The following is a 27,766-nucleotide window of genomic DNA, read 5'->3' on the forward strand; positions in this document are numbered from 1 at the left end:
TGTAGTCTTGCTGATTCCCAAGATGCCCTGAAGACATCTTTCCTGTTGTCCTCATGCAAAGTACTTGGCTCCTTTCTAATGGTGTTAATCTCTTTAGCAACTACACCCTCCTTAGTTGCCACTTTTAATGTGCTCCTTTTTGGCTAAACTGATTTTTAAAAATCTTTTCATTCCACTCTTTGCTCCTGATTCTCACTGTACATCTGATTAAACACAGTCACTTATATCTATACCATCACCTGCATGCTGTGCTACCTAGAAATTTTCTCTACAGATTAACTAGTCCATCCTTTTAACTCAGCTTCACACAAAGTCTCAGGGCATGGGCAAAATGGATTCAAGTTCTTTGCCACATTGTAAAGAGTCTAATTCCCAAGTGAGTCCTCATTCCCATCTGAAACCTCATCAGCCTTTAAAGTCTGAATTTTTATCAGCATTCTGGTAATTCTCACCGGAATTACCCATTGAGCTCTGCTTATAGCATTTTGGGGTTGCTCTAGCCTGCTTCTCCAAAATTTTCCAAACTCCTCTAACAAACCAATTCCAAAGATTTCTGAATCACATGTTCAGGTATAGTCACAGCAATGATCCCACTTCCAAGTAGCAATTTTCTAGGTTAATCAATTTTTCATTGCTGTGACAAAATATCCAAGATTTATCAAGGGTCATGTTTTCAGAGGTTTCGGTCCATAATCAGCTCACTCCATTGCTTTTGGGCTTGTGGTAAGGCAGAATTTCATCATGGGGAACATATGGTGGAGGAAGGCTGCTCACCTTATGGTGGCTGGAAAGCAAAAAAGAGGAGGAAGGAGGTAAGGTTTCACTATCCCCTTGAAGGACATGCCCCCAGTGTGCTAATGTCTTTGGCTAGGTCCCACCTTTTAGGTTTCATAATTCCTAACAGTACCACAGACTGGTGACCACATGGCCTTTGTGAACATTCAAGATCCAAACTATAGCAATTTCAATGCAAATTTCACTAACTTCACTAACTACAGTTCACAAAATGTCTTTTATAGCTTGTTTGCCTTTTCTTTCCTTTTTCGGTTGATCCAATCAAGATTCATAGATTGCATTTGAGTCTCTTTAAATGTCTTTAGGGATGTAGAGATGTGACTTATGTGTGTTACTCTGCAATCTGGCACGCGATGTAACATCATATACTAACAGAATCAAATGGAACTTCTTAGTAAGGGTGCTAAGGGTATTCCTTGTTGGGAGAAATCCTAAGTCTTGGCTAGCAGCTGTGAATGTTTCAAGTGTGTAAGGAAAACCTTCACACATTCACGCCCATCAGGAATACCTACAGAAAGGAGCATTCCACTCTGGTCATTTAGGAAGGTAAACAACTGTCTCCAAATTTACCTAGTATTACCAAGGGAACCTGTATAGGGGCCTGGTGGTCTGATCTCCCGTGGCACATTGTGATTGGGTTAAAAGTCTATAAAATGTATGCTTTCTCCTGCAATAAATGAGTTTGCAGGTTGCTCACCACAAGCCTCCATTTACCCAACTCCCGGGGCCTGGGTTATGGCTCCGTCGGCTCTTACCTGTGCCTGAGCTAGCCTGGCACACACCCCTACAATTCCTGCTTTGTAAAGGACACAAGTTGGGTATGGGAAGAGATGAGTTAGTCATTGGTAAAGGCTATTAAGTTGGTGTAAGTAGTCAGCCTTTTCCTGTTTCATTTAGGACACACAGAGAAAACAAAATTTCCATGGCACAGTAAGGTAAGCAGATGGGGTTCCTTGGCACTGAAGGTGACCTCCCTAGGGCTCCAGGTGTCTCAAGATCTATTTTTGTGATATTACTGAGAAATGTTGGGGCCAAGACTCTGGCAACTCTATGGTTTCTGAGTGTGTGTCCCAGGATGTTCCTATCTCCAACCCTCATTGCTTTAAGTAAGTTGGTGTGTTTCTTCTGGAAAGAGCCTAGGCCAGGGTCTTGCTCTGTCTCCTTCCATCAACCACAAATGCCCATAACCCAGAAAAACAAAGACAAAGGTGGTATTTTTTTCATGTTATTTATTCAGTCAACTAGCTACATGAGGAGAGTAAACAAATTTATTGAGCTTTTTGGGGAGTCATAGGGGAACGGGAGAATGGAATTTAGACAGAACATAATTTTACAAATAGTTAAATGGAAGATTTACAAATATCCATGTTAAAAAATTGTCCTCTGAGGGTAACAGAGGAAGATAAAAATCATCATTAATAAAATAAATGAGTCACTTCTGATCATTGCATTCCCCAAAACCATAGTCTCCAAAACTGGTTTCCATTTTAGGCTGTCACAATTTGTAGATACTTAGATGATGCAGATTTCCTACACAGAAAGACTAACATTGAGTGACAGATTAATACAATGCAGAAGGAAAATAGCTGTCATCTGCTAGCAAAAATAGATTTATGCTGATGTTTAATATAAAAATTAAAGACATTCAAATAAATTATGCCGAAACATTGTAACTAATGCAACTAATATAAGATCATAAGAACGACTTCTTATTGCTCCTACTCAAGACTAAATGGTCTGAGGAATTCTATGACAGCTGGAGGCCATAACGTAACCTGTTAGGATATATGGTAGGCCTGCATCAGAGTTCAACTGCCCAGTGAACATTTTATTATTTTTCTTTTAAGATGAACAGTAGAACAAGATCACTCATCAATCTGGAAAACGCAGACGAAGAACAGTGCTTGAGGCCCAGGCAAGTGATTTATTGGAAGCAATTAAAAGCATTATATAAGAAAAGCAATGGCCCAAAAGAAGTAAACATTTTTTTTTAAAGGTTTGTATACTTTTCTTCTCAAGTCTCCAAGGAAACCCATGAAGACCAGAAAGGCTATTGGGACATTGGGTGTCCTCGGTAGGTAACTGCACTGATGTCCTAAAGCAAACCCCCACCTGTTCAGTTAGTTCCAGAACCCACCTAGCTCATGGAATGTGAACTGCAGGGAGGAACTACATTGAGGCTCTTGGAAATGGCAACCTTAGGGATGCTTTGGGGCCTGGGTGGGAATCAATCTGCTTCCCTGCTACACTGGTGATGCTGGTTCCTGAATGGATTCCCTGCAGTTTGAAGGAGTCAATACTTACAATAGGAACAGTGAAGTGCAGGATGATTGCTTGAGCAAAGTCCCATTTCCAAGAATACTGTGTAATTTACCATAAATTCGAGGTGGTAAGATTTTATGAATAAAATCAGGGTAGAAATACCTTGAATGGTGCAGATGAGCATTATTTAGCTGAGAGATTTAGAGTCCAGGACATTAAATTCTACCTAAGTTCTTCCCAAACAATGCTGTGTTTCTATTAATCCATCTTAAAAATGTAAGGGTCCGAGACATTTGTTTGTTTCTATTTTAGGCTGGGGATCTAGTTCAGGGGTGCCTGACCACTAAGTTACATCTTCATTTGTTATTTATTTTCAGACAATTGCTCATACTGACATCGAACTTGACATCCTCCTCTCTCAGCCGGCGTGGAATGCCAGGTGGGATAACAGAGGGAGAGGGAGATACAAATTTGGGGGAAAGGTGCTTCTGAAGGAAAGAACAGAAAGAAAGGAAAAAAAAAAAAAAAAAAAAAAAAAAGAAGATGCCATTTCCCCCCTTAAGGAAGTTTTAAGATCTGAATATGAGGTTGCATCATAAGCTGTTTAAATTTCAGGAAGGCCCTTTAGAAAGATCCTGCTACTAATTAGATTTTTAAAATTTGCATATTGTTCTAACCATATTTTGTTCATCCCACTCCCAATTCAAATAAGATGACTACAGAGGTGATGTTTGGTTTGCTTGTCCTTGTGATTCCAAAATAAAGCATAAAATCATTTGAAATAACAATATTGGGACAATTAAAAAATTTTCCAAATACTGCATGACAAAGCTACATTTATTCAGGCTGTACATTCTGTTTGTTGAGTTTTTTGTTTTGTTTTGTTTTTGATTCAGCCTGTGGAGCAGGCCTATTTAACAGCCAGTGTTACTAAAATTCTACATTTATCCTCACATTGTGGAAACTAGATTTGTTTTCCCCCTGAGGACCCTTAAATCTACAGCCTGCTTCCTCCTGTCTGTGAGCAGAATTTGGATAAATGCTTGAAAAGAAAAAGAACAAAGGACATACCAAAGAATTGGATGGTGTCATTCGACTGCTTAGAAATGGAAATGATATTCACACTGTGTTCATTTTAACATCACCATAAAATGGAATAAATGAATCCAATATTTAATGAGTTGTTTTAAAATGCCAGTCACTTGCAGACTCCAAAAGGCTACTGATCCATTTTATATAACTCTCCATTTTGAAAATGTGATGCTGTCCAATTGGTTGTTTGATGTGACATTAGAAAATCATGCATACTTTTCCTGTTATTTATTTTACTCTTCATTCCAATCATTCTACACGTTCTGCAATTCTTTAAACATCTAAAGATGTTTTCTGGAGAAATCTCTTTAGCACATGATGACATTTGATATTTCATAGGATTGTTATGATCATTTGAGTAAAAGGCTTCAAAATTAGACTTTGGTTTTAATGTAATCTGCACAGAAGTTAGAATTGCTCTGACAACACAATTCAACCACTGCACAAATTATATTGTAATTTGAAATAACACACTTAAAAGAACAAAGTTTTGCCTTTCAGTAGTTACAGTCAATTATCTGAGACTGCTGCAGAACTCACAGAGTGATACAAATGAGAAGAAAGTTGGGAAGGGGGTAAGACACTTAAAGCTTTCTCGGAAGACAACACAAAAGGAGAACATCGACTCTCTACATTTGTCTATAAGGCAGATGGTCAAACTTGCTATACGATCGAAAATATGATGCTTATTAAGAGGTAGAAAATAGCAGAACAGTATTTAAGAAAGATATGTCGAGTTATTTAAAACAATCAGTTATTTTGCTAATTTTTTACAAAGTCCAACTGTGGTGTGTAATGCACTGTATATTTTATACTAAACTGGGACATTCCATACTCAACGGAGCTGTGGTCAAACAGGAGGGCCACAAAGCCAGGGACTGGATGGGAAGCAGGAGATCACTTTTTAATTTATTAAGGATTGAGCTCTCTCGCTAAGGAAAAAAATTCCTACTACCTTTCATTAGGACATTAAATTAATGGGGATTTCTCTAATTAATGAAAATTTCTCTGAGCGAGAGGGTACAATTTTGCATGTAAGGCAATAAAACTAGAGGGAAGGACAAACTCAAATACCTCCCCTTCAAGAAGGTTCCAGATGCATCTTATGTAAAAACATACATTCCACTAATCTTATACCATCCCTTTAACCACTAAAATGCAAATGAAAATATTCTTCGGACTTCAGCACCAGCAGAATTGCTCATCTGAGCAATTCAAGAGCTGTCTGAGGCAAAAAGATATCTCAGCTACCAAATTAAACTTGGGTAGCTTACGCATGGGTGAGTAACCCTGGGTGATCTTATTTCTTAATGCACCTGGGAGAGGTTGATTTATTTTTCTCCGACATAATTTTATAAGGCATAAATTTAATTTGAATTTTCTCTAACCTTTGGAAAATTAGTGTTAAAGCTTCTTTTTTAACCCACACATTAACATTCAATCTTTCATTTTTATTAAATAGTTTATATATAAAAGGAAATATCGAGGTGTTCTGCATTCATATAAACAATCATAACATTTGAAATCGTAAAGAAACCCACAGAAGAAAATATATACTTAAATACTTATAATGCTAAACTAAGCACAAGTGATTATTCTAGATAATATCTTTTAAATAGATAGACACAAGTTTGTGCTGCTTCCAGAAGCAAACACAGGAGAAGTACCCTAACAAATCTTTCCTCTTCTTTACTGTTTTTACCACAAGACAGGATGGTCCAGCTTGGAAAAACCAAGATCTCTCCTAAGTTCCAAATAGGTGCCGTTGCTCACCCAAGAGTCGTCACTGGATTTCCTGTGGAAGATGAAAGACTTACAGACTCTTGGAAGCATTCTCATATTTTCTCCCTCTCTCCCCCAACTCCATCCCCTCCTCCCAACGATCATTCTCACGTGCATTCAGTGTCCCTGACAGTCCAGGACTGGAACCTTGTGGAGACTGGGAGCCTGGAAACCACTTTGCAATTTCTGACCTTAACTTCTGAAACTTGGAGGTTGTGAAAAGTGGTGTTTCTGAGAGAAAGACGGGTGAAGGGAGGATGTGTGGTATATAAAACATGTCTGGAATGACAGCCGCCACCCTGGGAATGACTGTGTGACATCCACGCATCAACAAGAATGTTCATGGGATAAGTTAACATTAAAACAAAATAAAACCAGAAAGGATTGGAAGCCATAAGAGTCTGGAGAGAATGGTCTTGGTTTACTATTCTTTGAAAAGATAATATACTACGTAGATTGAAATACAAAAGACATGAGAGAAAACATAGCTTTTAAAAGTTCTCCTTCTAGTCCTATCTCCCAGCTTCCCAGTTATTCTACTGGGGGCGGTGATGTTATCAGCTTCATTCTATCAGAAAAATTCCATGCACATGCACACAAATGCACATGCACACTCCACCCTCTGCTGGTTTCACACAATGGTAGTACTAGACAGTAGTCAGCACCTGCAGTATTTGACATAATATATATTGGAGATCATTTCTCATTAGCATAGAGGTCTGCAAACTACAGTCCAAGGATCCAATACAGCCTTCCCTCCTATATACATATTTTTAGGGCTTCATGCATGCCAGGCAAGCACCTTACCACTGAGCTACATTCCAAGCCCTGATTGTCTTTGCAATAATGTTTTACTCTAACACAGCCATGCCTATTTGTTTAATATTGTCTGTGGTTGCTGTTATGTAAAAGCTGGGTTGAGTAATTGCTACCTTATGGCCTGCAAAGTCAGCAATATTTACCATTTGCTCTTTATAGGAAAATTTGGTGACTCCAGGAATAAGGGATTCCTCCTTTTCCTTTTAAAGAGTTGCAAGATGCTGCATGGTATGGATAGACCACACTTTCTCTGAGAGATGCCCTACTGGTGGGCAGTTAGGTTGTTTTCAAACTCGGACCATTATATATAAAGCATATGTTATTTTACCCTTGTGCAAATATAATTACACTAAAAAAATTCCTGTAAGTAGCATTGCTAGGTCAAAGAGCATGTGTATTCATAGTTTTCACTGATATTATCATGTGTTTAGGAGCAAAAGTGGAGCCTGCCAGTTTTCCCACATTCTTGGGAACATAGATTTTTATCACACTTGCTTCCCTACTCCAATAGAGGGATATGTTTCAAATGAGCCAGTCTGTGTCTCAGATAGTTCACTGTAGAACCAAGAGGACTGATTTGGCCTGAGCTGCAGTTTCCATTTGGAATTTCCAATGATATTTTCACTGTTTTTGACAGATGCTGACAGTAACATCCAAGTCCCCATGTTCCTCCCTAAAAGCCCTTAGCCAGGCTTCTACTTTGAACAGTCTCAAGGATTTAAAAAAATCTTCCTCAGCCAGTACTATACTGTAATAATAATCCTTTTATAACAATTTTTATAAGTAATTTTACAAACAACCAAAAAGTAAATGAGAGACGGCAGCCCCAACTGCCAGGGTTTCCAATCCTTTTCCACCCCAGACATCTTTCTTAGAGGGCTGCCGTGACCGACCTGGCCTCACATGGAAACTTTGCATTTGAATGTTAAGTTGTTTCCCACAGAGCTCCACAGACTTGGTGAGGCCATTCTTAATGCTTTCATATCAGGTCCACCTGATGAATTTCTTTAGCTAGTTTTTGAGACAGTCTGCCTACCCACAATTTTAAGTGATCCCAAAATATACTGTAATGATTGTCTTTATAAATACAGGTTTTCCTTTTTTTGTTCAAAGATGAGCTAGATGATTTAAGAAAGAAGAAAGAAGGAAAAAAAGAAAAGAACCACTCTAGTTAAGGGTGCATGTATATCTTATTAACTTGTCAGTAAATCAACTGATTAAACTTAATTTATCCACTTTTCTATATGCTGTTTTTCTTTTCAATAAGGAACTTAAGGTGTCTCTCTAAAATGCTTAAAAGGAGTTATGAATATTTCAGGATGAAACTCTGGTGATGTGATCTTAAATTGCTAATATCCTGAAAGTGAGGAACAGCAGCTAAAGGGAAAAGTGCATTATATTGTGGAGATGGAAATGTTATCTGTTGCTGTTTTGATATTTTGGGGTACATACCTTACTGCTGCTACTGAGACATTAGTAGCTACATCCTTCTAAAAGTTACCTCATTTGTCCATTAAAAGCAGACAAACAAACAAAATACCCTCAAACAACAGGGCCCACTAGTCTGGGTCCCTGAGAGCAGGATATAGTGGAAGGAGAGCAGGAGCCGGGTGCTCCTGTACAGATGCCTATTTAACTTTAATTAAAATAAAACAAAACCAAAACAAATCACCACCACCACCAACAACAACAAAAACCCTTAAACCACACAGAGCTCCAGTCACACTGTCAGGAGAACCTGGTCCCCAAATGGGATGTTCCACTGGGTCCTTCAACAAACACCTACATGCCCTGGGCCTTTGTTTCTTCTCAGTTAAAAATAAAAGAGGGAATGGGGACAGTAAAGGGCTACAGCCTTTCACACACCTTTGAAAAATTTAAGTCTAGCCCAGGTGTGGTGGCCCCTACCTGTAATTCCAGTGATTTGGGAGGCTGAGGCAGAAGGATTGTAAGTTCAAGTCCAGCCTCAGCAAGTAAGTGAGGACCTATGCAACTTAGTAAGACCCTGTCTCAAAATAAAAAACAGAAAGGGCTGGGGGTGTGACTCAGTGGTTAAACACCCCTGGTTTCAATCCCTAGTACCAAAATAAATAAATAAATAAATATTTCAAACAAGATTTTCTTAGCATATTATTTTAAAAATAACAGTGAATGTTCCAAATCCAAGCCCAAGTGTATTGGAACTTCTGCCATTCAAGAGTGAGACCACTTGGAATTCCAGTCTGGTAACCAGTGGGGTGATCATTCGTTATCTCTATCATTGTATAAAATACATGTGTGGGGGTGACCAACCCTAGCTATGAGTTTCATAAGCTGTGCCGGTACTGGGACCAGCTCTGACCGCTTCCCTGGCTCCTCCCACAGCATCTACTGAGGCACTCCAGTCACTGGGCGAGGCCCCGCAGAGCTGCTGGGAAAGTGCAAAGGACGTGCAAAGGAGGACGCCAGTCCTGCCCAAGGACAGCCATGAGGAGCGTCACAGAAGTCAGGCCCTGGCCCAGGAGGGCTGTGCCATTCTGGAGAAGGAAAATCCTCCAGGAGCTGCAGTCTGGGGAGGGGACCCTCTTGCTCTCTTTCTCCAGCCCAGCAGCTGGACCTCCCAACCCACGGCGGATCTAGGCACAAACCTGAAAAACCGAGGCTGGTGTTCCACGTTATTTTCTTCTAAGACCCTCCGCCTTTCTCTCTGCAGCTGTTCAATCCTCTGCTTCTGTATTTCAGCTTCTTCTATATTCCCTTCTTCTAGAAACCTGAGGCATCGAGGGAAAAAGGGAAGGGTTTTATATCCAAGAAAATGGGACAATCACTACTATTTCCACATGAACTTCCACATGTTCAAGACTAGATCCTCAGAATCCTCTCCTACTTCTAAGCCTCCTCTCCCACCCCCTATCTTGAGGTGGAGAGGGTTATTTTGTGAATTGGTGATATTTACATGGATCAAAAACTTGTATCTATAAAAAGGAATTTGGGGTTAGTCTTCTGTTTCATCTCCAATTCCACCTGTCTCCCCAACCTCACTACAGGCAATCCTCTATTATTAGTATCTTGGGTATCTTTCTGGAGATTTTTTACGCATATTTATGCAAACATAAATATATATTCTTGTCCATCCCTCCCTTTTAAAAACACAAATGGTAGCATACTGCAATATGTTCTATAACCTTGAATTTTTCTTTTGCTTTCCTTTTTACTTAATATCTTGGCAATCTTTTTATGGTAGTACTTAGACATCTTCATTTTTAATAGCTGTGCAATATTCAATTGCATGGCTATAATTTAATTTATTTAAACAATTCCCTGTTGGTAGACATTTTAGTTGTTCCTCATTTTTTAATTTACAATTAATGCTGCAATGAATGACTTTGTGCATCTGACATTTTACACATGGGAAAGCATATCTGGAAGAGAAATTTCTAGAAGTGGAACTGCTGGGTTAAAGGGTGAATCTGTAATGTATATATTATCAACCTGACCTTTATAGGAATTACAGCAATTCACCTTCCCATCTGCATGCTATGAGCACCCTTTTCTCTACTCAGAGTATATCAGATTTTAGAATTTTTACCAATCTGATAAGAAATGATATATCTAGATGGTTTTAAAAATTAGCATTTTCATATTATGACCAAGGCTTATCTTCTTTTCATATGTTTAAGGAAACTGCATTGCATTTTGTATTTTGTGAACTATTCATTTTCCTATGCCCATTACTCTCTAAAATATTGATACTCTTCATGATATGAGATATAAATACAGATTTTATCAGTCATCTATCAAGTATAATCTTGTTTATATGTTTTTATTTTGTCACAAAGTTTTTTTTTTTTAATTAAGTCAAATGAAGCAATCTTTTCTTTCTTTTGGCTTCTGGAATTTTGAGCCTTAATTAGAATGGTTTAAGGGCAAGATTATTATTCCATTTTATAGAGTAGAAACCTGAGGCTGAGAAGAATCAAAAGACTTATTATACATCACATGGCTCATTAACTGCAAACCTAATATCATAATTTAGTTCTCAAAACAGGTCCCCTGACCCCTCAAACACAATAAATTCTTCATTACTGCATGCAGTAAAACTCTTCAAATTAACCTGTTCTTTTGTATTTCAATAGAAATGGGACTCTACTGATAAAGACGATGCCACACATATAAGTTGGTCTCCATTTGCTCCATGACACAATTGTTTAGCACCCCCTTCCCTGCCCCCTATCACATTATCTACCTTGCTCCGATTCCTCTGGTGACCTGGAAGTTGTTCAATATGACTTTCTATAGAATTTTTTTAAAAAATTTTACACCTCCAGAGAGAAAGATCTTTTAAAAATCCTTACCTTTGATCTGGTCTAAACCGAGTGTCAGTCGGTGGTAATAAAGACTTTGACAATGGGTCCATTTCATTTAACTCCAATGCAAACTGTGTGAAGCCATAATATTGCTCATATCCTTTTGGCATGGGATCTAAAAAAATAAATCATTCATTCCTAACTTGCAGTTCATTTAGGTTATATTTTAAATCCTTCACCTTTTTCACCTCAGACCAGCTACAATTTTTCTTTCTCAGCTCTAACCCATTCCATTTCTATTACAATATTCCGACTAACAAATAGGTGCTGCATATTTCTCTATACATATTCTTCTCTGTAGTCTATCTACAGGAATATGAACTCTGTTGGTCATATAGTGAATTTAAACAATGCTATGAAGTTGTCATATTGTTTGAGTTATAAAATAATTTGCTATTAAAATAAACATGCCTAAAAGGACTCTGGTCTATTTTTCCTGATGGATTAGAGTTCCCCTCTTGAGAATTAATTTTTCCTTTAAGTGATATCAAACTCTCCCCAAACTGTCCAGTACCTGGAACAGCGCTGAATGGCCAGTAAATGTCTTCTTTTCTTCCATTCCTGCTTTTCTTTATACCAACTCTTGTCCCCTAAAATCTTACACCTTTAACTTTAGAAACCATTAAGAATATTGCCAATGTAAATTCCAACTAAAAACCATGCTAAACACACCCAAGTTTTTGTATCAAGTAAACCAAATGTAGACTGATAAAACCTTCATCATATCAGCTCTCACTATTCACACATATAAAAATGCTTTCCATGAACTTTTCTGCAGATTCACTTTTTGAAGCTTCAGAAAGTTCTCTTTGTAACTAGTCTAATTTTCTGTGTATCCTAAGTATGAAAATAATAGTGAAGCTTCCTATTGTGTCTTCCACCTCAGCCCCCAACCACCAGAGAGGAAAGAGAGCAGTTCTTAAAAATGGCCCAGGGATGCTCATAGCCAATGCCAAGACAAGAAATTAAGGAATAGCAACAACAGTTTCAACTGTGTTACTTGGGCAAGACTCTACTTGAACATCCAGAGAGGATGGTAGTTCTCATCTGTGGTACTTTATGCAAAAGAGAGAGACTATTCCACTTGCAAAATCTCATGCATGCCTCTGAAGCTAACCACAGGGACAAGTCATCCCAGCCTCACTGTGACCTCTGCCATGGTGAAAGGTGTGGCTGTCACTTGTTGAAAGAGGCATTCATTGTGGCTGCCTTCTTTATATTTATTTCTCTTACTTGCCAGAGGAACACTGATTCTGTTCCAGTGGCTTGTACCCTCCCCAGGGGATGAACCCAAGTCCATCTGAATCTCTCCTGCCTACCTTCCTGCCCACCATTGCTTCAGGAACAGGTTTGGACCCATTTCCTGCTGACCTGATGAAAAGCCATATTTTCTGGGCGATCCTAGAAAATACTGCATTCTTTAGAAGAGGGAAGCACTGGAAACTAAGCTCCTTATCCTCCCCTTCTTCCCTGCTTGGAGCACAGTCATGTGGTAATAAGATACTGACAATCTTTTTAAATCCACAAGGAGAAACATGGTGGCACACTTGGAGAGGCAGAAAGTGCTTCCACTGAAGTCTTTTGACACAGGTGAGGCTGCCCATGTAACAAGCTGGGGCCACCACCCCTCACTCACAGGTAAGCGATGGCATATGGTTTAGGCCACTAATGAGTGGTTTTCTTTTTGGTTTTTATCAGCCTAAAGCATCCTAAGAGCTTTTAAAACACGAGCCTACTTGGAAACAAACTATTTTTCAGACATGAAACGTGATTAAACGTTGTGGGGACATGCTGAGGAAGACGACTGCTTCAAGGGCTCAGAGACCTTCTGGAATCACAGAGGAGATCAGGATGGCCCATAGGGTTAGGTCGAACCAGGGATTCCCACTCCTGTAGAGTCCCCAAGGCACTGTTTTTCCAGTAACACCTTCCTCTTGGTTCTTACTCTAGGGACTTCTTATACTTCGCTGACCTTCTTTGGTAGTGCCCAGTACAGTCCCATGTGTGGATCCCAAGATCCCCTCAGACTGACTGCCCATTGACTGGCAGTGGCCTATTCTGGGGCTGAGAACCCAGGACCTGCAGCAACTGAGGTGCTGTTGTAAGGACCTGGGGGAACGGTTGGGTGAATGAAAGAAGAGCAAATACCTCCAACCTGGTTCAACACAGGGAGAGAATGGAGGCCCTGAAGGGAACGGATCGCTGTGGGATGGCGGTTTCTCTTGCCCCATCCATCAGCCCCCAAACTCACTTGCTCTCCAGAGGCATGAGGATGAGGAGGAGCCCCCGCAGTAGATGCTCTCGTGCCATTTCCCAAAGAGCCGGTGCACCGCTTTCCCGCTCCTGTCGAACACCGTGCCTTCGATCTCGTGGGCATTAGTGCTCCAGTATTTTGCCTAGAATACAAATGGGAGTTGTCTGTGTAGTACTTTGGTGTCAGCTTATTACAGATAGTAAGTAAAGAAAAGTATTATTATTATTTTTTTAATTATTCATTGTCACTTTTATTTTAGTTCAGATGATTACATATTTCATTAGAAGTTATTCCCTTATATTTTACATAATAAAAAAATTACTTGATCTTAGTGAAATTGGAAAAAGAAAAATGTATCAAAATATCATACCACTTATAATATCACCTCAAAATATAACATTTGTAAATTCATATTTTTCATCAAATTTAGGAAGTTTTAAGCCTATGTCTGACTGCATCTGAATAAAGGGAGATGAGTCCATTTAATGGTTTTACTGTCCTCCAGGTCTGATAGTGATTCAAGGAAACTTCTTCGTAATTATTTCCCTCTTTCCCTCTGCCAGACTTATTGCTGCTCTGATGTTTTGTTTGTGAGGATGGAATCCAGTGAGTCCTGCTTCAAACTCAAGAGACTTTCACTTGCTCTTGCTCAGGTTCTCTGAATACATGTTTTGATTTATTGTATCACCTTAGAAAATTTTTCCTATGCTCTAAATGGTTTTTAAATAATTTGCACCAGATTGTTCTGGAAATGGTCTGTAAGTCCCTTAGTATACCATTCTGAAAATCTCACTTCTCTTTTTAATAGTACATTTTGGAGTAATATTATATATAGTACATTTATGGTACAGTTTTACTTCAACTTCTAATTGTTTATGAAAAATAGTCATTGATTTGTTGTTATTTTGTTGCTCTGAAGTCCACATTCTTAATAATAAAAGAACCAATGATTTTGTTTTTGTTTTCTGTTGATTGATTTTTACATTACATGCATCTTTTCTATACTTTACTCCTATCCTACTATGTATTAACAATTAAAGTGGGTATCTTGTAGGAGAGTATATAACTGATTTTTGTCTTAATATAATCTGACAAATCTGCTTTTCAATTGTGGTGTTTGACCATGTTATTTTTGATATATTGTATTTCAATATACTCTCTTCCTAATTTTTCTGTGTGTTCCATTATAGAAAAGTATTATTACAGATATTAAGTAAAGAAAATAAAAAGCAAAGCAAGATAAAGAACCCTTAAAGAGATTCTAGACTGCATATTACATATGACTTGCCAGTTCTGGGTTGGTTGGTTGTTTTGACTGACAGTAAATGGTACAATGCAGTATTATAAAATACGGATACACCCTGGAATGGTTGAATCAAACTAATTAACATATTTTACCTCATATATTTATTTTGGTGAGGACACTTGAAACTACTCTCAAGTACATGGTACATCATCAACTGTCCTCACTTTGTTGCACAATAGATCTCTTGAACTTATTCCTCTCACTGAAATTTTGTGTCCTTTGATGTTTCCCTAATCCTTCATCCCCTGGTAACCACTCTGATTCTTTGAGTCCCACTTTTTTAGAGTGAGCATGTAAGTAAGTAAGATCATGTGGTATTTGTTTTTCTGTGCCTGCTTTATTTCACTTTCATGTCTGCCAGGTTTATCCTTGCTGTTGCAAATGATAGGATTTCCTTTGTAATGACTGAATAATATTCCATTGTTTGTACACAGCACATTTTCTTTATCCATTCATCTGTTCATGGACACTTAGGCTGATCGGGTGTCTTCGTTATGGTGAATAATGCAGCAATGAACTTGGGACTGCAGATGTCTTTTGGACATACAGATTTCATTTCTCTTGGATATCTGCCCAGTATTGGGATTGCTAGATCATATGGGAGTTCAATTTTTAATTTTCTGAGGAACCTTAATTCTGTGTTCCCCGTTGACTGTACTAATTTACGTTCCCACCATTGGTGTGCCAACATTTTCATCTTTTTGATAATAGCCATTCCAAGAGGAATGATGTGATATCTCATTGTGAGATATAATTTTGAATTTTTTTTCTATTTTGGTACCAGGGATTGAACCAGGGGTGCTTAACCACTGGGCATGGGAGCCACACGCCCAGCCCTTTTTATATTTTATTTAGAGACAGGGTGTCACTGAGTTGCTTAAGTGCCTTGCTTTTACTAAGGCTGGCTTTGAACTCAAGATCCTCCTGCCTCAGCCTCCTGAGTTGCTAGGATTACAGGCATGTGCCACAGCACCCGGCTGTAATTTACATTTTTGATGATTAGTGATATTGAGCAGTTTTCATGTATCTGTTGGCAATTTTTGTAGCTTATTTTGAGAAATGTTTATTCAGGTTTGTTTTTCCCCCCTTGAGAATTTAACCCATGGTCTTGTACATTCTAGGTAAGTGCTCTACCACTGAGCTACATCCCTAGCCTCTTTGCCAATTTTTATATTAGATTATTTGTTTTCTTGATGTTCAGTTCTTTATATATTTTGTATATATATTTTGTATATCAACACCTTATCGGATGCACAGATTGCTAATACTTCCCCCAGGTCATAGGCTGACTCTTCGCTCTATGGTTTCCTGTGCTGTGCAGAAACATTTTAGTTTGATGAAACCCATTTATTTATTTTTTTCTCTTGTTGCTTGTTGCTTTTGGGGTCCTAGTTAAAAAAAATCATTCCTCAGAATGTCATAGCACTTTTCCCTATGATTTATCCAAGCAGTTTACAGTTTGGGATCTTATGTTTAACTATTTAATTCATTTTGAGTTTTGTATATGGGGTGAGTGAAAGGTCGGATTTCATTCTTTTGCTTGTGGATATCCAATTTTCCCAACACTGTTAAAGAAACTGTTCTTTTTCATTGTGTATTCTTGATATCTGTCAAAAACTCAATTATGAATGTGTGGATTTACTTCTGGGTTTTCTATTATGTTACCATTGGTCTATATGGCTGCCTTTGTGCCTGGGTTATGGCTTTTTTTTTTTTTTAACAGTAACTTTAGTTATTTAGTAAAAACCAGTGGTTAACTTTCTATTTGGTTTGTAACTAGATTACTAACATTTGCACAAGATGTACTTCCCCTTGCCACTGGCTACGTGCAATGTAGGAACGAAAGGCTCAGTTCTATTTTTGGTTCATAAGTCCCTTCCTATGCAGCAGTACTATGGCTCTGCATACTACCATTAGAAGAAATAAATGTAACTCATAATTTTTTCTCTAAAGGAAGTGGATAGTGATTTGCAAACCAATCAAGGATGATGTTGCTTACATTTTTATTATCTTTTCCCCCAAATTAGCACTACTCATTCAGACCACAGGAACCGCACACAACCCACGTTTTCACTGTGTATCGGTTGCCCTCAGTGACGCAGCCTTGCCTCATATTCCATTCCAGCTCAGTCCCAGCATAGTTCAGCTCCCTCTGGTGGGTTTTGTACAGTACCACACTCCAGCCAGAAGAGGGAGCTCCAACTCCCTAGAGTTGATTTTTTTCCCCCCCCAATTCTTCCCAACTACCTGGCTGCCCTTGAAAATCTCCATGAAAGAAAGAAGGCATTTCTCCATAAATCAAAAATCCAAGCACTATTTTCAGCTGAAACAGAATCCACATTTGGAAACCAATAAAGTTGAGTGGCATTTCCAGGTCATATTCTGGTGGTTCAGTCTCTCCACTCCAAGGCCGTGGTAAAAATGGGAAGGAAGGGCAGGGTATGACAGCACCTCAGAGGCAAAGCTGAAATTTAAAACTGAGTTCTTCAGTCATGAGAAAATGGAAATGGCGGGAAACGGTCCAGGTTCTTAAGTTAATTCTGAAGCAGAGGTCAGATTTTCTTCTAGAGATATTTGCCAACAAATTCAATGCCAACAATTCAATGGGAAGCCTCAGAGGGGCACAGACAGACTCCATGGGTAACCAGCGTCTGCTGTCAGATTCTTTCAGCATCACAGGCATGTCCAGCGCTCATTTCTCATAACTACCAAAGCGGATGAGAATGAGGTGGGTGGTAGACGTGGGAGTTGAGCACATTTCCTTGGGGAAAATATTCAGAATTGGGTGATCCAAATCTTGCATGGATCAGAGGTAATAGATTCCTGCTCCGCGTTGTCTTTTGATTCTTTTTGCAGAGAGCTTAGGTGAAGTTTTCAAAGTAGGGTCCTTTTTATTTCTCCCTGAATATAAGGTCATTACTAGCTTTATATCTTTCTATAACCCAATTTGACTTACAGGATATAATAAAGACTCCAATCAATCTTATCGTAAGTGTCCCCTATGGGTTACAGGTAGAGCAGAGAGGTACTGCATGAAATTCCACAACTGGAACCTCATCACTCAGCTCATGATTTTGATCTTAGTTAAATGCAAATATTCACTGAGGAGGACAATGCTTTAAGGCCATTTTAAGTACAAAAGATTTTCAAGGGCAAGAAGGATTCTAGGAGGGAGAGAATGTAGGGGAAACCTCAAATCTAGGCTGTTGAAAGATAGAGACTTCTACACTTAAAAAAAAAATCTGACCAATCTTCCCACTTATTCTCCGAGTATTATGGGCCTCTGCTGTGTGCCAGGCACCCACTAGCCCCAGACAGCGGGGCTGATTAAGATGGACCCAGTTTTTTTCTCTTGTGGAGTCAGGGATGGTGAGAAAGGTGTACAGGGCAGAAAAACAAAACAAAACAAAAAAGAAGACTTAGTGAACTAATATCAGATGGCAACAAAAAACAGTGAAGGAAATGGGATGAACAAGAGTGACAGACAGGTTGGGGTGGAATGTAGGACATGGGTGGAGCAGCCCAGGCAGAAGGAAGTGAGGAAGGAGAGAGGGCAGAGTGGTCCAAAGGTGGCGAGGAAGGATGAGATAGTGGTAGAGCTGAGGTTGGAAAGGAATGAGGGCAGTGTGTACGCATGAGTGTGTGTGTGTGTGTTGTGCATGCGAGTGTGCTAAGGGGTGGGGGGAGTGGGTACAGACTGTGCAGCACCCTTGGGCCCTGGTAAGGACGCAGGGTTTTATTCAGAAAAAGAGGGAAAGAGCTGGAGGATTTTGCTCAAAAGACTAACATGGCATGACTTTTCTCATGGTAAAACATACAAACATGAAACTCACCATTTAACCATTTCCAAGTGTACACCTCAGTGGTATGAGACACTCGCAATGTGGTACAGGCGTCACCACTATTTCCAGCACGTTTCATCCCTATTAAGTGACTCCCTATTCCTCCCCCCACCAGTCCGGGGCAGACACACTTTATTTTGCGTCTGACTCCTTGAGGGACCTCATAGGATCAGACCCCTGCAGCATGAGTCCTTTTGTGTCTGGCTTACTTCATTTAGCATGAAGTCTTCAAGGTGCACCCAAGTTGTGGAGTGATGACATATTTTAAAAGGCTTTCTCTGGCTTTGCACTGAGGATAGATCACAGGAGAGTAAGGGTGGAAGGAGAGAGGCCAGGACAGGCGGTGGCTCTTGTTCAGGTGACAAAGGTGGGGCTGGGGTTGGGAAGCCGCTGGCTCTGCTTGTACGTTGGCACCAAGGGGAAGGGGAAGAATCCTCTGCTGCCCTGTGTCCTGAGGCCCCGGATCATAGCCCTTCCAGGATCAGAGTTCAGAGAGCCCCCCACCCCCTAATTACCTTTATGAAATTCACTTTGCAGTGGCAGGAATCATCATTCAGGTTCTTGATGACAATCTCTCCATAGTGCTCGATCCACCTCTGTCCACTTAGGATGTTGTGGATGCAAGAAGTCACTTTGTTCCACTCAAAATGATCTCCAAAACTAGAAAGGAGGGAAGAGAAGTAGTAGTGATTCCCAGAGGAGGCAGAGGTGGATACGAACACTGGCTGCATTACAAAATAAGTCAGGCAGGGTGTCACTCATCCCTCCACTCAGGGACATCGCACCAACTGTGCCAAGCTGGGCACTCTGAGCGTCTGCTCTTGAGGAGGTGCTTCTGGAAGCCACCAGGGGCTTTGCTAGAAGCTGTGGTTTCCTGGAGCCTTCTGTTCCCTCCTCTGATGGAAGAGTCAACTACAAGCCAGAAGCAGCCTGTGTGAAGTTGTTGATCCAGGAGAGGGAAGAAGGCAGGAGGAAGTTCGGGGGTCTGATACAGTTTGCTACTCATCCATTACATATACAATGAGAAAACACTCAGATTTTACTTATGGAATTAAACAATACCTATAAAGAGATGGTAATAAGAAAAAATGGTTAGGTAGCACATGCCATGTGCCAAGTACTATTTTAAGTGCTTTACATGTATTATCTGTTGAATCTTCACAACTGCCCTATGAAGAAGGTGATTTGTTGTCCCCATGGTACAAGTGAGGGAGCAGGTGATGGCAAAGAAAGGCAAGCAGCCTGCCTGAGTATCACCATGAGCAAGTGGCAGAGAGGGCATGGGAACTGAGGCAGGCTGGTTCCATAATCCCTGGTCATATCCATTTTTCTTATAAATAAGTATCAATAATCCCTGCAAACAACAGGTGTTGGCAAGGATGTAGGGAGAAAGGTACACTCATACATTGCTGGTGGAACTGCAAATTAGTGCAGCCACTCTGGAAAGCAGTGTGGAGACTCCTTAGAAAACTTGGAATGAAACCACCATTTGACCCAGCTATCCCACTCCTTGGCCTATACCCAAAGGACTTAAAATCAGCATACTACAGAGATACAGCCACATCAATGTTCATAGCTGCTCAGTTCACAATAGCCAGATTGTGGAACCAACCTAGATGCCCTTCAACTGATGAATGGATAAAGAAACTGTGGTATATATATACAATGGAATATTACTCAGCCATAAAGAATGATAAAATTATGGCATTTGCAGGCAAATAGATGAAATTGAAGAATATCATGCTAAGTGAGATAAGCCAATCTCAAAAAACCAAAGGACGAATGATCTCACTGATAAGTGGATGATGACACATAATGGGGGTGGGAGGGGTTAGTGTTAGGGTTAGAGTTAGGGTTAGGGAGGGGGGCAAGAATGGAGGAAGGAATAACTGTATAGAGGGAAAAGAGGGGTGGGAGGGGTGGGGGGGAAGGGAAAAAATAACAGAATGAATCAAACAACATTACCCTATGTAAATTTATGATTACACAATGGTATGCCTTTACTCCATGTTGTTACAGAGAAACAACATGTATCCCATTTGTTTACAATAAAAAAAGAAAAAAATAATAATCTCTGCAAGATCAAGACCATGTCTTTTTTATTTTTTTAAGATCATGTCTTTTTCAAAAGGAATTTTGACAGTGAGGCAAGATAACAACATTAAAGAAACACTATCATTCTTAACCTTGTTAGAAAGTAGAAGTGAATTTTTAAAAAGCATCTATTCAGAGAACCTTGTTCTGCAGGAGGCATTTCTACTTGAGGGAAAGAAAAAATGAGATTGCCCAAATGAGAAATATCTGAACTCACTGTCAAACAGAGTGAAAGAAAAATCATACTCTCATTGCTATGGGGGATGGTGGGCTTCCTGTCCCTCAAGTGGGTTCTTGGTCCTAAATTCTGTAAAGTTCCTGATCACAAAAGAACAACTTACGCTGGCAGAGTCACATGAGTTGTGCCAATCGGAACAATTTCCATGGATTTACCCCAGAATTTGTTTTTCCATCTCACGTCTGAAATGAAATACCAAATAATATGTATTTAGTAGGAGATTGAGGTAGATCAAAAAGTTCTTAGGCTAGATAAATGATCAACAACTATATAGAACAATTTCTTCACAATCAGTTATTATACAGGAAATTATTTCATGGGTACCTAGAACAGGATCAGGGAAACTAAAACCATAAGATGAAATCCTTCCTTTGGAAGAGTTAATAGCGTGAAAGGTAGACAGAAGTGAAGAAATTAGTGATCATGCAGAGAGGCCAGGTATTCAGTGAGTGTGTTATAACTGAAAGGGAACGATAGAGGAAGGAATGGCCAAGATGCTGAGGGGACATCAGAAGAGGTTCATCAGAGGGGGCATCTAAATGGAGCTCTGAAGAACATTCAGGAGTTCATCAGGCAGAGAAAAAGCAGCTTAAAGGCAGAAGAAATATCTTATTCAAGCAGACAGAGGTATAAGAAAATAGAATGCGGTTTTGTCCTATGGATCTGCGATTGTCTAGAGAGAAGAGTAAAAAGTCAGGTGGAAGGGGCGGGGAGAATAAAACAAAATGAAACAAAACAACAACAAAAAACCCAGCCCGGGCTCCATAAGTCTGGCTGGGAAAGCTGGTTTGTGTACACTGAGGGAAAGTAAACACAAAACCGATGAGACTGGATACAAACCTTGCAAAGGCAAACCAAAGCAACATGGAGAATGGGAAAAGGTCAGAAGAAATTAAAAACAAGTCAACAACAAGAGGTTATTGTAGTTGCCCAGGGCATAAACAGGAATGAAGTGAATCATCAATAGCCACGGGGAAGCAGTAATCCCACAGATACGACAGGAATGGAAATAGAGAGGCTTAGTGGAAAATTAGATCCTTATTAAGAAAGAAAAGGAGAATTTGTGAATGATGTCAGGTTTTTCTAACTTGCAACGTTTTTCTAACGTCCAACCCAGGTTACATGATTAGAACAAAGACCATAGAGAAGGTCCTGTCTGATTCACCTAGGATGGACAGATTGCAGTAGCAGGCAAGATGGAAGCAGGGAAGCCAGGGTGAGCCCTGGCTGTGGCCCAGCTGAGAGCTGAGGCTGAGACCAGGAGGGCCGACTGCATCCTATAGCATTCTATTTATATGAAATGCCCCCAAATAAGCAAATTTACACAAACAGAAAGTAAATGAGCAGTTGGCTAAGGCTAGGGGATGTTGAGGGAAATTGGAAGGGGTAGTATTTGCTAAAGATGTTTATTTTTGGAGTTATGGAAATGTTCTAGAATTAATTGTGCTAACGACCACACAAATTCGTGAGTATAATAAAACCCACTGAATTGTGCACTTTAAAGGAGTGAATTGTCTATTATGTCTGTGGATTACATCTCAATAAAATTGTAACCTAAAGGATAAAAGATAACTGGTTGTTGAATAAAAACTAACAATGTATGATATGGTTTACAACATACATAAGTAAAATGTCAAAAATAGTACATACATATACATACACACACACACACACACACACACACAAAGCACAAAGGTAGGAAGAGGGAAAATGGAAGCATATTTTAAGCTTTTTATTCTATATGTGAAATGATGTTAATTGATAGATTGTAATATGTAATATTTAATATGAATCCTAAAGTAACAACTAAGACACGAAACAAAGAGCTATAGCTAATAAGCCCACAGAGGGAATAAAACAAGAGTTACAGAAAGTATTTAATTATTACAAAAGAAGGCAGAAAAAGAAGGAAAGGGGAAACAAAGAACAGATGTGACAAATAGAAAAAAATAAAAAGAGGGCAGATTTAAATACAACTACATCTATAATCACAATAAGTGTAAAGATCTACACAACATAATTAAAAGACAGAGAAATTTTTTTTTAATGATTAAAAAAGTAATTTAAGAGTCACTGGCCTATGAAAAGACATGGAATTATCCAGAAAAAAGGTTGGAGGAAGGACTGCCAGGAAAAGAATGATTAGGAAAGGAGGTGAGGAGAAAACTGTGACCCACCTTGAGAGGACCCCTTCCACTAACCAAACAAAAAAGCAAACAAACAAAAAACATAACTTTAAAATAACAAAGAAGAGTTACCTATGAGATTTAGCAATCAGGACATTAAGGACCTTAGGAGAATTGTTTCCAGAGAGTTTTGATGAAAGGTAGAGAGATTTCAAATCGAGTTTCAATTTTAAACTTTTTAAAAAATTTTTACAGATTGCACTTTGATTCATTGTACACAAATGGGGTACATAATTTCGTTTCTCTGGTTGTACATCATGTAGAGTCACACCATTCGTGTAATCATACATGTATATAGGGCAGTGATGTCTGTCTCATTCCACCATTTTTCATACCCTTCCTCCCTCTCATTTCCCTCTACATAAAGTTCCTCCATTCTTCTCTCACCCCCCTCCCTCCCCCATTATATAATCAATTTTAAACTTTAATAGCAAAGTCTGAGAAAGAAAGTCACAATAGCTTAAACTAGTGGTATTAATTATCTCCAGACAGAGAGACTGGGTGGCTGGGGAAGGGGGTGGCAATGGAGTCACAGTCAACTTTTTTGTACTTTCTGAGTTTTACAAAGATCTATAGGCAATGTGGGAAATCAGGTGACATCATTGTGAGTAGAGAAAAATGCCTTAAAAACTGATATGTGCTCACTGTTTGAAAACCCAGCCTGCTCATATGCACTTTACTCCTACAGTAGAATCCAATTTTTTTCACGAATGAAGATGTTAGCAAAATTAATTCACCCATCTAAGAAATATTTATAGTCTTGTTTATTCTTGACAATAATTTACTATGCTTTCCCATCCAAAATATAAACCGAACAAAATTTTAGGGATAACAATCTTAAAATGAAAAAGAAGTCAGCAATATAAAGAATGATTTCAGAAATAAAATTTAAATGTTTTGAAAGCAAAACTTCCTTTGCTGTCTGTACTCTGATAAACAGCTGGAAATATTTAGTGTCTCTTGAGGTAAGTGAAGCATAATAAGTGGCCATGGAATAAAATACAGAAAAAGTTACAGGAATAAATAGTGGTGACCCAGATAAAGATGGAGGATTTTTTTTAAAGGGAAAAACTAAATGATCTCCTTGAAAATATCAAACTAATATCAATTAAAATAAATTACTCAATATCAATTAACAATTGACATATCAACTACTATTCAGAGATGAGAGGTGAGAATGTCAAATGGACCAGGTCCTCTAATGAGACCTAAGTCTTGGGGCTATTTTGACCTTAGCAAGCATTCATAGAAATTCCTGAATCAAATAAATCTATAACCATTACATAAAATGAAAGTCAAATACATTAGCACATTACCTTGCCAGAAAACAAAATTTCCAGATTCGGCGTGACATGCAGAGATAGGTGGATGGTGGCTAACCTAATGGAGACAGAAAAGCCAAAAATTAACAAATGTTGTATCTCATGAAATCTATTCCTTTCTCCTTGCTCTGAGATGTGACACAGTACAGGGTTTCACTGAAAGAAAACCTCTGTAGTTTCCTTCAACAAGACTGTCCTCAAGAGGGCGCTCCTGATACAGACAGCTCTGACTCGATCAGCTTGATCAGGGTGCAGAAAGTTGTTAATGGAAGCTGTCCGGAAACCTCTAGAAGCCTCCCTGGGAGCATATCCCAGTAGCAAATGATGAGGATAGAGAGGTATTTGAAAGGTGTAAAAATAAAAACAGAGTCATTTGAGGACTGCCCATTCATAAACCCAATGATCTGACATTGGCTTTAACTTCAAAGAAGTAGGCATTTAACATGAAACTTCTAAGCAACACAAAAACACTCTCCGTTGGGCTCAGCCTCTTCAAATCACCTACAAGAAGACTGATCCAAGATAACTTTCAAAAAAAAAATTCTATAATAAAAGAGCTAAACAATTATAGAAAGGTTCATTAACTGCTAAGAATTGTGGGGGTTTTTGTCAAAATAAAAAATATCTTGAATAAAAAGTAATTATGTCGCAGAAAAGGCAATTCCTATAACAGAGACTACCTTTTGATGTGAGGTTCCTATTTGTGTTACCCACTAATTAAGAAGCTAAAGAGAAAATGGCTCTCCTTCCATTTTCCTGTTATCTTAGTAATATTCAAGGAACATGTTCTGTTACCATCATTCAGCACTGGGTGAAACCATACTGGTAGTTGTTGGGTTTCCAGAAATTTCTCTGATTTAGCTAGTTCTTAGCAGTAGTATCTTAAGTGTATCTAGCCCAAAGTCTTCATATTGTAAACATAAGAACTGAAGTCAGAAAGATTAAGAAACATTTCCTCAAACACTGGTAGTTAGTGAAGAAGAAGAGGGGAAACTCAGTGTTTCTGGATTATCTCAATTGTTTTCAACCCCCCCCCCCCACCTCAAAACAAAAGTTTTAAGTAGCTGCACACGTTATCAAACACATAAAGCACTCAGAATACTGAAGCCAGCCTGGGATGGACAGGTGTGGGTATGTTTCCCTTAGTTCCCACATGCCTAAGAATGACAGTCCCTCACTGTCCTGTGGGATTTTCCAGGGCAATTTTAAACATTGACTTAGAAATCTACATCCTATAAAGCAAATCTGTGTTTGCCTTTGATTTTTGTTTGAGTTTTTTAATCCAAACACTTGGAAGTACTTCATATTACAAAATGATGCATCTCCTTGCTCCTTTCTCTCACTCGGAAAGCTCTCAATGAAAACAAGCAGAGTTAACTTTTAACCATGGGATTATATAAAAATAAATCCAGGTCAGACAGTCCTTATCTGCCCCCCCACAACTTCACTACCCCACTGTGGAGTGGGAGGGAAGTTAGGGAATGTTCTCCTCACCCCATAATGGAGACATATTTTAAGTGGATTATTATAAAGTAGATTATATTCATCCCATAGAAACAATATAATAATGGGGGAGGAGAGCATTATAGCCTGGATCAAGAACTTGGCATCTGTTATAGGTTTAGCCAAATTTAAACATCAAAGCAAACAGAGTATATAAAAACTAGGCACGTATTCTGTAATACAATAAATTCCATAAAACAGGATAGATGTACTATTCACATGAGTCATAAAAGATGACCTGTCAGCTTAGAAAATCAAGGGTTGAATGTTTTCTCTCCTATGTGGAAGCTAAAGCAAAATAAAGAAAGGAGGAGGGCAGGATCAGGTATCATAGAGCTATAGGGGAGGTCATAGAATAGGAGGAGAGCTAGGGAGAGGGAGGGATTAAAAGGGGAAGAAATGCAGAATGAATTTTTAAAAATCATGCTATGTGCGCATATATATATATTGTGTATATATATATTATTATGTATATAAATATATATATAAATTTATATAATATATATATATGACAGGGAATTTCACCTTTTTGTATAAGTAGAAAGAACCAATCAAAATAAATAGATAAGTGAAAGGAAAACCAGTAGTATAGCAGGAGAATCAGGGGAGGGAAAATGTAGGAAACATGAACTGAAATTGAATTGCATGCTGTATTATTGTGTTTAGAATGAACCTGACTACTATGTATAACTATATTGCTCCAATTTAAAAAAAAAAAAACTATTATGCTGTTAAATATACATCCTATAAAATACAACTTTGATTTAAAAAAAAAAAAAAACTATTGTGTCAGATTAATAAACCAATGTTTAGCAGAGTGGCCTTAGATGGGCCCAATAGATGTTTCCTAAATGACTACCAACATTCACGTATCAGTGATTTTGCTCATTTCCCTTCAGGTTAAATGGGTCTTTGATAATGGTTTTACACACATCACCTTTCTTTTTAAGAAGTTAATAAAGCTTTCTGGGAAATTTACAAAGGATGCCTTCTTTGCTTGAATACATTTCCTCCAACAGCACTTATTTGTGAAACGTTTCTGGATCATGCACCATGGGCTGCACTAGGGTCAGGAAGTTGGGAGAGCTTCTGTTGTCCCACCAATCCAGGTCCTAACTGTGCAATATCATCTCTGTGCTCTTGGGAAAATTTCTAAATCCCTCTTGGCCTCGGTTACCTCATCTGTAAAACAGGGCTAATGCCACCAACAGGCAACACAGAGAGACCACACATTTAAAATGTGTACAGAACTGCACACTGACCAGGATTAAGCAGAGGCTAGATTTTAATTTTTCTGAGTGCGTGAAGGTATTTCCACTTGGTTCTTGTGGTGACCCTGCGCCTTCATTCACTTTATTTTATAAATAGGAAGTGAGGGTCTCCTCAGCAAAGACTTGCTCCATGCTACACCATTAATGAGTGACAGAGCAGCATGTACTCCCAAATCCAGTGCTCTTTTCTCATTGTCCCAGCACCTTTCTGTGCCTCCTCTTGAAGCTGAGCTCTTGCCCTCTCAAAGACACCGCACATCATTATGGTCCCTTTCCGTGAACATTTAGAGTTTTTTGAATCTGACTTTTCCCACCTCTCTGAATCTCATTGATCTCTCTGTAAATGAGGTCCGAGGATCTCTCTTGGCTGCAAAATGCTGTGATTCTAACATCTGTTCTCATCGTTCTCTTCGACTCCTAGCACCACAGGTGGCAGGGGATGCCAGCCAATTTGAAAATAGAATTCTAAGGCTCTGAAGAGCTTGAATGCCCATGGAAAAGGATAATTCAGAGTTAATCATTTAATCTTTGGTGATGGCAGTCTTTCTGCTGGAGTAGAGAATAATGAACACAATCTAACCTGTCTTTGTATGGGATTTGGTTTGGTCTCTATTCTTATTATATCTTAATTCAGACAAAAAAAAAAAAAGATGC

General features: G+C 38.9%; 1 protein-coding gene across 9 annotated transcripts in view; it reads right to left on the bottom strand.

Annotated features, from left to right (window-relative positions):
• Positions 1-2,027: 2,027 nt before the first annotated feature.
• Osbpl3 (oxysterol binding protein like 3) overlaps positions 2,028-27,766 on the bottom strand; it is a 177,513-nt gene continuing 151,774 nt past the window's right edge. For all 9 annotated transcript variants that reach the window (XM_047561750.1, XM_047561751.1, XM_047561757.1 and 6 more), the window contains 7 exons: positions 24,333-24,396; positions 20,934-21,012; positions 19,014-19,158; positions 13,348-13,492; positions 11,085-11,211; positions 9,378-9,500; positions 2,028-5,944 (listed from right to left, as the gene is read on the bottom strand). In XM_047561750.1, coding sequence (XP_047417706.1) covers positions 5,848-5,944; positions 9,378-9,500; positions 11,085-11,211; positions 13,348-13,492; positions 19,014-19,158; positions 20,934-21,012; positions 24,333-24,396 — 780 coding nt within the window. In that variant the 3' untranslated portion in view covers positions 2,028-5,847. The remainder of the gene's footprint in view (positions 5,945-9,377; positions 9,501-11,084; positions 11,212-13,347; positions 13,493-19,013; positions 19,159-20,933; positions 21,013-24,332; positions 24,397-27,766) is intronic.

This window comes from Sciurus carolinensis, chromosome 8, assembly GCF_902686445.1.
Source record: "Sciurus carolinensis chromosome 8, mSciCar1.2, whole genome shotgun sequence".
NCBI lineage: Eukaryota > Metazoa > Chordata > Mammalia > Rodentia > Sciuridae > Sciurus > Sciurus carolinensis.